Source organism: Malania oleifera, chromosome 3, assembly GCF_029873635.1.
Source record: "Malania oleifera isolate guangnan ecotype guangnan chromosome 3, ASM2987363v1, whole genome shotgun sequence".
NCBI lineage: Eukaryota > Viridiplantae > Streptophyta > Magnoliopsida > Santalales > Ximeniaceae > Malania > Malania oleifera.
In genome coordinates, this window is record NC_080419.1 from 19467629 (window position 1) to 19483433 (window position 15805).

At 34.5% G+C, this 15805-nt stretch overlaps 1 protein-coding gene across 2 annotated transcripts; it reads right to left on the reverse strand.

Annotated features, from left to right (window-relative positions):
• Positions 1 to 1615: 1615 nt before the first annotated feature.
• On the reverse strand, positions 1616 to 9235 carry LOC131150155 (NADH dehydrogenase [ubiquinone] 1 alpha subcomplex subunit 8-B). Of its 2 annotated transcripts, none has more exons than XM_058100738.1 (3): positions 9056 to 9235; positions 8611 to 8822; positions 1616 to 1917 (listed from the first exon to the last, which is right to left on the reverse strand). In XM_058100738.1, the coding sequence occupies exons 2-3, from the start codon at positions 8796 to 8798 to the stop codon at positions 1785 to 1787; spliced, it is 321 nt and encodes a 106-aa protein (XP_057956721.1). In that variant the 5' UTR covers positions 8799 to 8822; positions 9056 to 9235; the 3' UTR covers positions 1616 to 1784. The 2 variants fall into 2 exon arrangements, with proteins under 2 accessions (XP_057956721.1, XP_057956722.1); XM_058100739.1 differs by having other exon boundaries at positions 8611 to 8846; positions 9056 to 9201.
• Positions 9236 to 15805: the final 6570 nt, after the last annotated feature.

Sequence of the window (15805 nt, forward strand, 5' to 3'; positions counted from 1 at the left end):
AAAGTTTATTAGCTTTAAAAAATTATGAAGATAGGAATAATTAAAATTTGAAATTTGATTCAGCCATGTGTTTTGTTAATATTTGCAAGACTAAGTAAATTAAAATTTTGATTGAGTAAATGCTTTTTTTTTTAATCCTTGAATCAAAGAATTTTTTTTTTAAATATGATTAAAATGATAAAAATGGAAAACAATACTAATTAAAAATTCTATAAAAAATAAAAATGACTATTATTCAATTATTATATTTTGAAATTTACTTTATAAGGAGAATATTATTATACATGAAAATTGAAAAATAGTAAAAATATTCTATAAATGACTTTTATTTACATTGCATTGTTTTTCACTTAACACTATTATTATTTTAGGTAGAAGGGCTACAAATCATTGAAATCAAGCCTAATAAGGGTGCACATGTTTGCGCCAACCAGAATGTAGAAAATCAATGGGAAAGCAAATTCAACTTTGGGTTTAATAAGTTATGCTGTGTTTAGTGCATATAGTTTAGAACTTAAATTTGAATTAGATGTATATTAGAGTAAAATTTAATATAACTTTATATTACATCTTATCTAAATTCATACAAATCTAAACATAGTGTTCGGTGTTTGAAAGCATACATTTTAAATTTAAAAGAAGCTTAATACAACCTTGTGAGAAACTCTTGTAAGAAACAGTTGTTTTAAATAAGATTGTGTATTCACCAATCAAAAGATTTTATAAATAAATATTTGAATCCATTATAATATTATGAGATTCACATTATTATACACAAATCAAATCATACCTCATTTAGGTGAGTCCAAATAATAACATGACATTGTAAATAAGTACCAAATTTTATATGAAAAATCACTCCCTTTTTAGTATTTTTCTATTTTTATTTTGCATTTCATTCACATTCACATAAATATAAAGTTGGAATCCGTGCTTCCAAAAGCAGAGAGAGGATAGAGTTGTCCTGATCTTGTAGAGCCGCATTCTGTAATTTCCAGAGAGGAAGAAGGAAAGCTGGGTGGAGGAAGAAAGTGTTGAACATAATTTGATGGAGGGGGGAAGGGGTCCTTTCAGGAAATGAATAGGCTGCTAGTCTCAGATAAGAAGACATCAGACAGCAATCACGCATTGCTTTTGCAGTAAGGAAAAAGCAAGAAAGTGATATGATATATATATACACTAATTTATTTCCTTCCCAAAATCATTTACTCAATAATAATAATAATAATAAGAATAATATTCTTACTAAAGTTCCCCAGTTTCAATTTGCTCCGTTCAACCAGAGACAAATGCAGAAATCTAAGCAGCTCCTTTTCAACCGTTCATTTTTCAAGCAAATAAAGCTTTGAACATTGATCCAAAATGACCTTGACCAATAGCAAAATCACTTTGTTCAAACAGAGTTGATTTTGATTAAGCATATTCTTATTTGGCAAGTGACACCCACTGCCTGACCCAGATGCCCATAAATGTTTAGTGCCTCAATTAACTGGTTCATAGTCCAAATGAAAAGAAAGGACTGATCGAATATCAGAAGAAATAAAATACATAATTCGGAAAATAGATCAATCATCGTCATCATCTCGTAAAAAAAAAAAAAACAGCCGATGGTGCCTTGCTTTGAAAAAGCATTTCACAATAAAAAATTGGAAGACATACAGAAGGGCATTCGATAACCGGAAACAGTTCCATTTGAATTGTGCACATCAGTAGAATTTGCTCATTACAGACTGGCCCCTTAATTATTAAGAGCATTAGATATATAATGGGTAACCTTCTGCCACTCATTCCAAAGGGCATGCTTTCTCAAACTCTTGCTGCTCTTTCCGACACAAATCAAATTCATTTGTGTAGTAGTACATGCAATGAGCATAAGCATCCATCTCCTTTGTGCACCTCTGGTGAAGGTCCTTGAGCCTGCAGCACCAAATATTACTGTACAACTCAGAATGCTGCCCAGTCGTGGTGCATAGGGTGCATGCTTGTCTGTTTGTGTTGGGAAAGAAGTGTCTAGAAGTTCTACAAATGTTCTTTGATGGGATTTTCCTCAAAATAAATTTGAAATCACTATTTAGAGCATAAAGTAGTCAAGCCAAGAAACTAAATTTATTTAAAAAGAAATAAAGTATGTATTTGCATGTGCTAATGTGATGACAACCAGGAAGGTGGAAACCATCAAGAAATATTAGTGCGTGAGAGAGAGAGAGAGATGAGTGTTTTCATAACTCAATTAAATTCTAACACTAACTGGTTCAACCGCAATCCAATTTTGATGTCAAACTAATCTAACAATCTAGGCTGAAAATTACAGAATAACCCCAAATAAGGTATTTTTACAGTAAGTATGCTATTAGAGCCCAGAATTATGTTTTTCTTATCAAATAAGGGATTTTACAGTACATATGTTATTAGAGCCGAGCAAAAACATGGCCCTTGTCCAATTGGAGCACTGTCAAACACCAAACCCCCAGCTTGAGTGTGGTGGGGGGAACAGAAGCCTAGCAGAGCAATGTCAAGCATAAAAATTACTGGAAATTGCCCATGCAGTATTGCCCCCAATCAATCAATTATTGTTTCTTTGGGTTAAAAAGCCTTTTTGATTGTAATCTTAACTGCCCACCCCCTTTACCAGAACTAGACACAACGCCTTAAACCCTCAGTTTCTCTAACAACTACAAGGGGAGTGACTGATTACAGTCCCAGTGCCCAACTTGCAGTAAGCCAAAAGTTCAGCTTAAGCCAACTCCGCTTAGAGAAGGAAAAGACAAAGACATATGTCACATGGCAGACGGCAATCCTTCCAACAAACAGTCTGCAGGGTTACATACAACACCGACTTAGACTACATTCTTCCATTAATCTTGTGGCTCACAATTTATTTATTTATTTTTCAAACAAAAGTTTGCCTCATCACTAGAAAGAAACCTTGACCTACTGATGCAGGGGCATTATCAAGGATCTGCAGCCATTGAGAGATTGAAGGGAGAAAAGGGGAAGAAGAGGGAAGTGAGGAGAGAGGAGAATCAGGAGATACAAGGGGCAATCTCAAATTTATCCACCTAGGCAGATAGATGAACTCAAAGGGATGAGCTATTTTCTGTTTTTTACCAAATGTTTAATGGCGAATGTGAGAGACGAGACAGGTAAGCCTTAAGTCATTGAGGTCAAAGCCTTTTGAGAATTTTATTTTTTAGATAAAAATACATAAATACGTTACATATATTTTATAAAATATTGAAAAAAAGTAACAAAATCACAAAAAATTGTATATAAAAAAACAAAGAAAAATCAAACATAATTTATAAACTACTTTTCTAGGCCATTCAAAAAAACTAAGAAGAATTCATTGAGTAAATTATGCCACGATATAAGATGCAACTCAATTATTTCAGTTTTAGAAAGGTTGAGGTTCAAGAATTCTAGAGATCAATTGATATATTGATATTAGGACATTCCTTATTTATATAACGGTTAAAATTTCTAGCCCAATCTAACTTGCAATCACACTCTCCAAAATGCATACACCTCAACTTTGAAGGCACAAAAGCATGCCTTCGTATAAATGCGAAAGCCCTATTGTGTTCTCAAGGCATTGTAGGCATACCTCAACTAAGCCTTTTAAAACACTGGTTTTTTGAGCCGAGGGGGCACATTGCTTCAGTAGCTGTTGTTAAAGAGACAAAAAAGATGGGTAGGGGCCTGCTCTGGTAGTTTTCTCTCAACGAGAGAGACCACATTAATTTATAGTAGTTTATCTGGTCAACTGACCTATTCCATGTCTCTTTTTACCATCCCAGTGGCTTAGGCAACAAGGCTTGAAATGCTTTGGAGGGATTTCCTTTAAGACAGCTCTCAGAAAGAGAGAAAACTACACCTTGTGGAGTGCAACGAAGTCAGCAGTAAGCACTCCCATTAGAAGTGGTGGATTGGGGATATGGAAATTGAGATGTATACATGCATACATACATACACATAAAAACCACAAAACAACCCCCACCCCCCCCTCCCGCCCCCAAAAAAAAAAAAACCTCTCCAAAAGCATGAGCACAAAAAGAAGCAAGAGAAATGACTTTCTGCCAAAGCAATCTAGGAGATGTCTTTTAACCTTTAAAACTCTAGCAGTTCCTTCCAACTAAAGTGACCACAAGATTGTAAAAACAGCTGAGTCTCAAAATTTCATCTCTCTCTCCTTCTTCCGGAAAGACCAAAACTTCACCTTCAAAACATTCTGAATTGCAGCTGGAGCCACTCAAACCTCACCAAAGTAAAAAAAATAAATTGTTCCACAAGCAAAAGTAAAAAGAAATAAATTGTTCCACAAGCATCTTTCTATCTTACAATGAATGAACAAATGACTAATAGTCTCAGTAGACACACTGCAGACCATACAACTGTCTGGACTAAGGGCTTTCTAGGGCATCTTTTTTTGTAGCATATCATTTGTCCTGACCTTGTTAAGAATTAAACTACAAATGAATGTCTGGATTTTAAAAAGAATCTTTGCTTTCCTAACAGCTTTGTGTAAGAAGAAAGGAATAAGATTTGTGGATTTATGAGATTGAAAAAGAAAGACTTTGAAGAGAGAGACCCCCCAAAACAAAGCCTTGTGTCCCACTGCATATTTAGCATGAAAAAATCCAGCACACTGTAAAAGAGTTAACTAACCAGTTACCAAACTCCCTTCATTGAGACTTCTAAAGAAATGATAGTCCCAAGGAAGAGAGAAGCTGAAATTGTTGCATTGTAAGCAATGAAAAATCTAAATGGACGCAGCACCAACAGCTCCAACGAAGACTTGCCAACCCAAATATCCTCCCAGAATTGAATTTTATCCCCAATACATGCTTTAAAATGAGCAAGAGGAAAGTAAAGACTAGCAACCTGGGAAGCAAACTTCAAAAGACTCGCATGAGTGGCATTACCACTCCCTTTGGAATCCCATCTATTCTTATGTAAGTGTTTACTCTTAATTACCCGCAATAGGGAATTAGATTCTAAGGGAAACCACCATAACCATTTCCCTATTAATGTCTAAGGATAGTTCTTAGAAAACACATTACCAATCCCAGAAATTGAGATATTCTAATCAAGCTCTAATATTAGGGAAACAACTGTAGAATTTTGTGGCAGAGGACCATGGGCTTTGGAAGAGATTAGAGATTAGTGGAAGAGAAATATGATACTAAGGAAAGTAGTGGCTTCCCAATGAGCTGAATTTTTTTTCACAAAATAGGACCGTGGAAAGGAATTTTTAAAGGCTAGAATGTCTTTTCAATATTCAATAATTTCATGGAGGGAAATGGGAATAGAATAAGATTTACATCAATTTTTGGTGCAAGGATGAAGCTTTAAAGGGCGCTATATCAACCTTAGGATAGCCACTTGTAAGGAGGGAGTGAAATGCAAATGCATCTTCCTCCAATCCAGGTGGTCCAAGCTGGAAGTTACAGTTCGTAAGAGGGTTCAATGGGGAATTTGAGGCTGTGATGAATTTGCTTTCCACTCTTCAACATGTCAGTCTTTAGGTTAATGGTGATGACCAAGTTAAAGGGTTAGGGTACAGGAAATATTTTTTCTCCATTAAATACTTTTAAAGCTGATAAGTCATCGAGGCCAGATTAAAGTTCCTTGCAAGGTTATTTGGAGAGCTGAAGTCCCAAAGAAAGTAGCTTTCTTCTATTGGGGAGCTGCATAGGAGGACATTCTCATAGAGAATAATGAAAGAAAAAAAGGAATTATTCATATTAACAGATGCAACGTATGAAGAGGATGAAGATGGTACAAATCAACTTTTACTCCACTGCAGGAAGGCCAAAGAGATTTGGCAATGGTTTCGGACACAGTGGGTGATGTCAGCTGGAGCTGGAAGGGCGGCACTGCAGAAGCGGTTTAAAAAAAAAAAGATAGCTTGGAATTTGTCCCAGACATGCTTGTTTCGATGTATCTTGAGGAAAGGAACAAGAGTTTTTTGAAAGGTAGGAGACACTAAAAGAAAATAAAAGGGTTTCCATATACCTTTTTCCTTAGTAATGTAGAAAATTTTACTCCTGAAGTTGATGCTTGGATCAGTTTCTGGATTTTTTATTATTGTATACTGGATCTTTTTGCACTTGGAATCTTGGATAGTAGCCCCATGTGCACTTTAATACATTTTACTTTCCCCTTATCAAAATTGTGAAGAAATATCTATAATACTCTGCAATGTGCCTCATGTACTCACTGCTCATTACATTTAAAAGTTGTAAAATTAGCTACTTGCCTATCAAGCAACAAAATAAGTTTCTTTATTTTTTCAAATCTCAGTTATTTGCATTTCTTTGTAAGAAATGTAATCATACTTATCCTCAAAGTACCCCCCTCCGAGTTCAAATGATTGACAATTAAGAATTTCCTGGAGCTTGATGTTTGCTGCATTCAATGGACGTTAAAAAAAAAAAAAAAACAAGAAGAAGTTTGACTTTGAAGAGAAAGAAAGGAAATGTCACATATCGAATACGATGCTTGAGGTGCAAACATTTTACACGGTGCTATAAAAATGAGGGAAGTAAGTTCTGTTTGTGAAAGAGCAACAGTGATAGGAATTATTTCCACTTCATTCAGAAAAAAAGGATTAAACTATTTTTTGAGAGAGTGAAATGGCATGAGGATCATGGTAAATGTGCTGCCAGAGACAGCATGCCAGAAACATATATGATTTTTTATGAGGATGGCATGCCATCAGCATGGATTGAATGTCTTCTCCGAGGATGTAAATTAATGTGATAGTACACTCTACTTCTCCCACTTAAAAAAAAAAAAAAATTGCGAACAAAGGATGTAAATTAAGCAAATGCTAGGGAAAGGCAATAACACTAACAATTGTAGATTTATTATGCATCTTATATTACCAACTTATAGAATGTATATATTTAGTTAAAATATTTATTTTCTTCTGATGCCTGTTTCCATTTTCGTCTCTCCTGCATGATGTGGTTTTCTATGAACTAGTTTCTGTGCAAAAAAAAAAATGGCAAAAAACACATACCCAATTTTTTCCCAAGGTTGTTGGATTAAATACTAGAAGAACAATTAGGAGTTTTCAAGATAAAAATGTAGGATTTAATTGATAAATGTAAGGGGAAAATAATACATTTATTATATATGAAAATAAGTTTTCCTTGGCTCATTTCAATAACAAGAAATGATAAGGAAAATTTGAAAATCCCAACTTTCTTGTTAAATCAACCAACAATTTATTTTTCCAGGTAACGCAGAAATTAAGTAAAACAAATCATCATTTTACTGCAAAACTCAGCCACAACAACTACATTCTGTTGGAGGGTTGACTGCAGTGACTGGTAATACGAACCTCAAAATAAATAGTCATAAAAGAATAAACTTGTTTAATCAATAAGCATATGCCTATTTTTGGTTTGGATTGCGTCTTTCCTAAACCAAGGCGAAAAAGGAATCAAGGCTCAATAAAACCACATAAATCAACATCTGTGTCTGACACAACATCTGTGTCTGACAGAGTTAAGTAACCTAGGTTTGGTTAGAAGATATTCCAATGTTCTTAAAAAATGCAGGCATTGAATTGCCCTTAAGAACACCATACTACAATTTGAGGATGCAATTAGTTTAAGGTGATTTACAACATTGTAAGTTTGAACGAAAATTAATAAGCCCCAAATCTCTTAGTCTAATGACTAGAATTGTTACCTATGTAGTTTACATCTGAGACTGGAAAGTCTTCTTTGAGAAAGATTGAGTTATCTACCTTCTTGTTCCAATAGTTCTGCTCAATGTTATCTAGAACGTGGAATGTTCTAGTTCTTGGAATGGGAACAAGATCGCAGTACAACACATGCTCTAAAATGTGAAACGTTAGGGGTATAATTAATTATACATATTGATGAAAAAACTGTAATGACACTTGTTTATTTTTTTTCTAAATCTAAAAGAGATTTTATGTTGTTCAATAGATTAGTAATGACATAAACAGACTTAAAATGTCATGATTCCCCACTTTTACTTCAATAAAAAGTTATGTCATGTGAAATGTATTGAATTAGAACTTTGGATGGTTTAGATTTAGTGTTCCAGGAAAAAATGTACCATGTTTTGGAACGTTCATACCATTATGTAGTTTGCTAGGGTGTTAGCATTTTCTAGTAACTATAGTTCTGCCATTTGATTGGGATACAACCACATACAGCAAGTACCTCGCCAAAGTAATCAAAAGCTGTTTTAAGCGCATTGACTTTTCATAAAAGGATGAGAAAAATCTATTGTTGTTAACAATATGAAAGTTGACATCAACAAACTTCCGCTATTGACATCATGAGCTATATTATTTCATCCCAATGATGCCACAAAATTGTACTCCTGATTCCTCCCACCTTAAGCCTGTAACTCACAATGTCAAATCTTCTCTCCTAGACCACCTAAAAGAAACAAACAATTTAAATTATTCTTCTTCTGGCCTACGTTGCAGGTAAAGAAACCCCTTAATGTTTTGAAAAGGCTTGGGATGCTTATCTCGTGAATTGTGCGTCTAGGCTCGACAGAGAAGTAATCATCAACCAACAAGTAAATAAGATGAATAAATATAACAAATAATCTGCTTACAGTCCGAGTACGCAGCGAGTGACTTCATAGCCTTTCTCCAGGCACTTCTCCGGGTTAGGATCCTTCTTCTTGCATTTCAAGAACGCGACATTCTCCTGCAAGCATTTCGATGAGATGTGCTTTGAAGACGCCATCAGCACCGCTGATGTTGGGACTGGATCGCTCCCCGCGTCCACTGTACTCGCCATCTCCAAATTTATCGATCAATCCCTCTAGATCAATCCAACAAAGACATCCTTAATGTACAATCGAACTCAGTTTGGCGGCCAAGAAATCATAAGAAAAAGTAATAAATATGTAAAAAATTTTAGCCAGTCATAAAAAATCCTAACTTTGCTAGAATTCCACTACTATTTCCCCTAAATTTTCTCAGCAACCAAACATAAAATTAGAACTAAATTGGTAAAGAAAAATCATTTAGCATTAGAATTCAAGATCAGCTCACCTTGTTCCGAGTTTCTTCGAACTGAGATATAGCTGAAGGAGAGACAGAAAATGAGAGCTCTTTTAGGGCAGTGCCTGAAGATGACGAGGAAGGACCAGCGTATCCTAACTTGCGCAGGTCACAGTACTTCATCAGGGAAATAATCCAAACTACAGGGTCACCTGTGTCTTTTCACTGCGTTCGGAGCGCGGATCGATTTTTGGAAGCAATTATCAAAAAAAAAAAAAAAAAAAATTCTAAAAAACAAAAATATTGATCTGAATAAAAAATATTTATTTTAAAAGTACTTATAATAAATAATTTTAAATTACTTTAAAAAAATACTTATTTGAAAACGCATGAAAAATATTTATTTAAATGTAAATCAAACACTATTTATAGTTACAAGTATTTAGTTTAAGCGCTTTTATAATATGCATTTATTTTTTAAGATGCTCTAAAGGGGGCTTAGATTAAGTTAATTACTTCGCCCTCCAAACTATGAAGTTTGTGGTGCATAAATTGTTAATTTATTACTTCAGAAATCTTAAACTTATAATTTTATTTCAAATAAGTCTCGCAATATTTCATCACTAAAAATCTGTTTTCCTGCTCAAACTATCGTGAAAAACTAATAGCGACATTTTTTTGGGCATTAGTGACGAAAAAAAGCGTCACTTAAAGTCATTTATTAGTGACAGTTTAGAACTGTCACTAACACTGCACTTTTGGTGACGAAATTTAAAGCGTCACTAATACTTTCATCACTAAAAATTATTTTTTCCGCTCAAACTATTGTGGAAAAATATTAGTGACGTTTTTTTGGGTATTAGTGACGACTCTGAAGCGTCACTAATAGTCTTGTATTAGTGATGGATTTTAAAATCGTCACTAGTAATACATTTGTTGACTGGGAAAAAGTCAAGAATATCAGTGACAATTTTTAGAACCGTGACTAATAATGCATTTGTTGACGAGGGAAAGGTCAACAATTCTGTAATGATTGGACTAATTTTTTAAATGCAATAGAGTTTGAGAGATCTTTTAAAGCTGTTCATCACAGTAAAAAGGAATGAGATACACGAAAGAAAAAGCTTTGCAGGTTCAAAATATCTATGCAGCGGTGGGTTACTCGTGAAGATGATTACAATTTAGCAGGGCCAATAGGAGACTACCTTCATAGCAGTGGATAGATAAAAAACAGTTGTGATATTGTCTAGGAAGCAAAATAGTATAGAAATACTGTTGTGGCTAACCTAGCCAGCCAGTCTGACACCACCAATGAGAATCTGGATGAGTTGAAGGTAAAATACAACGAGAAGAGCATGACATTAAGTAGAATACTTGAAGAGAAAGACCGTCACTAATAGTCTTAGATTAGCTAGTGACGGTTCTCATAAACCGTCACTACTAATGCATTTGTTGATGAGAAGAAAGGTCAAGAGTACTATTAGTGACGATTTTTCTAATTACTTGGGCAATGTGCTTCAAACGCAGTGACCAAAAACCATTTGTAAAGACTTATTCACAAAGACTTGTAATGGAGCAACAAAAATGGGCATCAAGTGCAATGAGCAAATGCAAACATAAAAATGACCTTACTTTGACAAAATACCTAGAAACTGACCTAATTGACGAGTTAGACTAAACACCTCGCCCTGTTGAACAAGCACCCATCTCTCAAACTCAAGAGTGAAATGATATATATGTCCGGCCACGGACTGGGATTGTTCTTAACATAAGGGACAAAAAATATGGAAGAGCTGTTATTTATAGTGAATATTAGTTGAAAAGATTCTCTAAATTTAAACGTCTTGAAGTTCGTACCTTTTGGAATGACCGTGTACAGACAAGGGAAACTGTGATGAAGTTCTGCAATGATTGGACTGGTTTTTTAAATGCAACAGAGTTTAAGAGATCTTTCGAAATTGCTCATCATGGTAAAAAGGAATAGGATGCACGAAAGAAACATCTTGGTTTAAATATCTATGCATAGGTGTGTTGTTCATGAAGATGATTACAATTCAGCAGGGCCAGTAGGCTAGGAGACTATCTTCGTAGTAGTGGCCAAATAAAAATAGTTCCTGATATTGTCCAAGAAATAAAATAGGATAGAAATAATGTTGTGGCTAACCTAGCTAGTCTGTTTGACACCACAAATGCGAATTCGGGTGAGTTGAAGATAAAATACAATAAGAAGAGCACGTCCTTAAGTAGAATGCCTGAAGAGAAAGATTGTCACTAATAGTCTTAGATTAGCTAGTGACAGTTCTTATAAACCGTCACTAATAATGCACTGTTGATGGAGAGAAAGGTCAAGATACTATTAGTGATGGTTTTTCTAATTACTTGGGCATTGTGCTTCAAATGCAGTGGCCAAAAACCATTTGCAAAGACTTATTCACAAAGACTTGTAATGGAGCAACAAAAATGGCCATCAAGTGCAATAAGTGAATGCAAACATAAAAATGACCTTGCCTTGGTAAAATACCTGAAATTTGACCTAGGTGATGAGTCATACCAAACACCTTGCCTTGTTGAACCAGCACCCATCTCTCAAACTCCAGAGCGGAATGATCTATATGTCTGGCCATGGACTGTGATTGTTCTTAACATATAGTGGACAAAAAAGATAGAAGATCTGTCATTGATAGTGAATATTGGTTGAAAAGATTCTTTAAATTTAATCCTCTTCAAGTTTATACCTTTTGGAATGACCGTGTACAAACCAGGGAAGCTATGGTGAAGTTTTGCAATGATTGGATTGGTTTTTTAAATGCAATAACCAGGGAAGCTGTGGTGAAGTTCTACAATGATTAGATTGGTTTTTTTAAAATGCAATAGAATTTAAGAGATCTTTTGAATCTGCTCATCACAATAAAAAGGAATGGGATGCACGAAAGAAATAGTTTGTTTCAAATATCTATACATGAGTGGGTTGCTCGTGAAGAAGATTACAATTCAGTAGGGCCAGTAGGCTAGGAGACTATTTTCATAGTAGTGAACAAATACAAATAGTTGTTGATATTGTCCAGGAAGCACAACAGGATAGAAATAATGTTGTGGCTAACCTAGGTTGTAACGCCCCAGAAAATGATATGCTTGGGAATTTAAAATAAATAAATAAATAAAATTAAAAATTAAATTAAGTTAAATTAAATTAAATTAAAGTAAATTAAATTAAATTAAGTTGCACACTACACACGCCTTAGAAGTCTCTCTCTCTTTCAGCGTTTCTCTCATCTCTCACTCCTTCGTTCCTCCTTCCCTCTTTCATTAATTTCTTCTCCAATATTCGGCCGATCGTAAAACGGAAGATACCGTTGGGTTCCTATCTCCGCCACCGACATTCCTATCGAAGTGGATTTGTCGTAGGAGCGACATAGGCACCAGTCCTGGGGGTAAGGTAACCTCTCTCTCTTTCTTCAATTTCTCCTTAAATCTTCAGCTAAATCGATGATTAGGCACCACCACGGGGTCCTAGTTTTGATCGTCGATATTTTGGTCGGAGTAAATTTTTAATTTAGGGGGTCTTAGGCACCACTTCAAAGTGAGAGCGAGATTTAGGGAATTTAAGCAAATTGGTTATTTTTGGGAGTTTAATTGTTTATTTGAAGTTTATGGACCTAAGAAATTTTAAAATAGTATTTTATTTGAGATTAAATTGATTGAACTAGGGTTATTGAATTCAGGGTTTGGGTGAGCGCCACGGGTATAATTTTGGGATCCTTGCAAGCGTAGTTCAGAAAACCAGGTCAGGGGATTAAATTATTACTGTTATTTTGAGAATTACTTATTTAGTTAATACGTGAAAATGAGTATATGATATTTTGCTTGAAATTATTATGATATAAATATCAAATAAAGTTGTGTGGCATATGATTTATATTGAATTGTGGTGTTTTGGTTTTTGAAATACAAGAGGTGATGAAAAGTGATAAACATTAATGAGTATTTTCTGAGAAATACTGATATGTGAAACATTGATATGTTTACGGGAAAATGATTATGAAATGAAGATATGTTTTATTGAGAAATATTGAAACACATGAAACATGATATATACTATTATGAAGAATATTTTTATTGAGATGAATTAAAATATACTGATATGAGATTAATTATGAATATTGAGATGAGAACACTGAAATGTGAACAAAGAAAGGTGAATAATGCAACGTGAATACTGTAATATGGAAATTGAAATATGATGATTGGATTGAGAATACTGATTGTAAAATTATAGGAAATGTGAACATTGCAAAGTGCAAAAACTGCAATGGGATCATTAAAATGTGATTGATGAAATACCAATACTGCATAATGATTGTGGGTAGGTGGTATTCCTTTCCTACTAATGTCGTTGGGGAGGTATGCTCAGTATGGAAATTGTGTGTGTGAAGTTTCTATTGATGCCATTGTAGAGGTATGCTCAGTATGGAAATTGTGTGTGCGAAGTTCCTATTGATGCCGTTGGGGAGATATGCTCAGTATGGAAATTGTGTTGTGAAGTTTCTACTGATGCCGTTGGAGAGGTATGCTCAGTATGGAAATCGTGAATGTGTTGAGAATTGAAATTATGTGATCTATTGTATTATGTAAAGTACATATATGTGGATTTATGTATACATAGATATTTAATAAGTTAGAATGTGAGATGAATATTAGAAATGGAAGAGTGTGTGTTTTAACATAAATAAATGAGGCAAAGTAAAACTCTCCGCTTGAGGGCTTACTGAATAAGGTGAGTGCCTTGATAAGTATCAGTTGTAGCCGAGCCTGAGTTAATAGGGTAAGGTTAAACGATATCAGAGCAGAGGGAAGCTGCATGTATAAGCGTGTAATCTTCCCTATTCTCAGGAACTTCGCTAGTAGACATGAGTTGCATGTAAATGGTTTTGAAAATGGTATTAAAAGCTTATGAAAACTTGTGTTTTATATCTATATGATTATGAACATATATCAATTTATTTTCTTAGATGATATGATGATTTAAAATGGTATATTATGATATAATGAAACTCATACTACCACACACTGTAACTAATTTATTCTGTCTTACTTAGATTCATCTCACCCAAATATCTAAATATTTCAGGAAACCGAGATACACCAGGTGATAGAGCTCCGAGATAGTGGAGAGCTGGTACCTTGATATACAGGGTGAGTGCATGAACTAGGGAGGTGTAATTCCCCTAGTGTATTTTGTTTATTTTTGGGGATGTATTGAGATATGTATATTGACCTGGTTGGGATAGTACTCTGGTATGTGTATTTTTTGTGGTATGTAAACATGATGACTTCCGTTAGTAGGGTTGTATATATGAATGTTTACTCGATACCCTCTTCGGGTCGGGTTATATGGAAATGGTATCAAAGTTATTGACGTGTTCGATGTGTAATGATTTATTTATTATTGAATAAAAAAAATGGCATGGAAAATCGGGGCGTCATATAGGTAGTGTGCTTGACTCTACAAATGAGAATCTGGATGAGTTGAAGATAAAATACAACGAGAAGAACATGTCCTTATGTAGAATGTTTGAAGAGAAAGACCATCACTAATAGTCTTTATATTAGTGACGGTTTTTAGAACTGTCACTAATAATGCATTTGTTGATGGGGAGAAAGGTCAAGAGGTTACCAAGTACAAAAGACTCGTCTCTGCATTGTCTCACCGAGAAGAAATTATCATCTTGACCTTTATATGTCGATTCAAGATCCCTAAAGGGGTGCCATTCATGGTGGTATGATTTGGTAAGAATATAAAAGGTTTATCTCAATTCAATTATTTAACACACCCGCTGAATCAATTTAGTAGATGCACACACTTCCACTTGTATTTTCACAAAATTTGATTCACATACATCATCATTCAAAGTACGTATATGCAACTTTTAAGATTGGAGAATTGTTGTTCCATGAATACCACCACCTCTCTCTCTCTCTCTCTCTCTCTCTCTCTCTCTCTCTAGGTTTTTGGTATAAGATAATTACACAAATGCCTTCACCCAAAAATATAACAAATATAAATATGAAAAATTTAGGTAGAATATTAGTGACAGTTTAGAGAAACCAACTACTCCTTTTTATAATATTAACTTACATTAAGCCTCTAAGTTAATATTATGTAAAGTGTAATTAATTATGTAGTTTAATGCAAGTTTATACTTTATAATTAATTTATAATATTTTTTACTGAATTTTGCTACTGTTTTGTAATTTGTTTGGAAATGCAGGGTACAAACTATACATTTTTTTGAAATATATTAATATACAATATTTTTTTACTAAATTTAACTGCTGTTTTATTGTACGCTTTTCTTTTGATATTGAAGATGCTTTTGGCCCTTCAGCTGGCAATTTTATTTCATTTCTAATTTGAAGCTTGAAATCTTGTATGCGTAATTACCTATGTTGAACTATGTTTGTTTCACTTGGGACTTGGTACTTGACTGTCATAATTACTATTGAATATTTTGGAATTTTAGATTCTAATACAACTATTGATGAATTTTCATATCAATTACCCACCAAATAGGTATTGTACACAATTTTAATAATTGTGCGTCTCACCTTCGTGAGGCGCGTGCCTTCGCCTTGCGCCTCGGCTCCAAGTATCCTTTGCCCCTCGGTGCGCCTTGCACCGTTGATTGCTATGGTATGCAATGTTTTAGAAGGCAAAGGCGCAAGGCAAAGCGTTTTAACCCTCAAAAGGTGAGGCATGAGCCTTAAGGCATTGGGGCGGCGCAAACTTTTTGAGAATTTGTT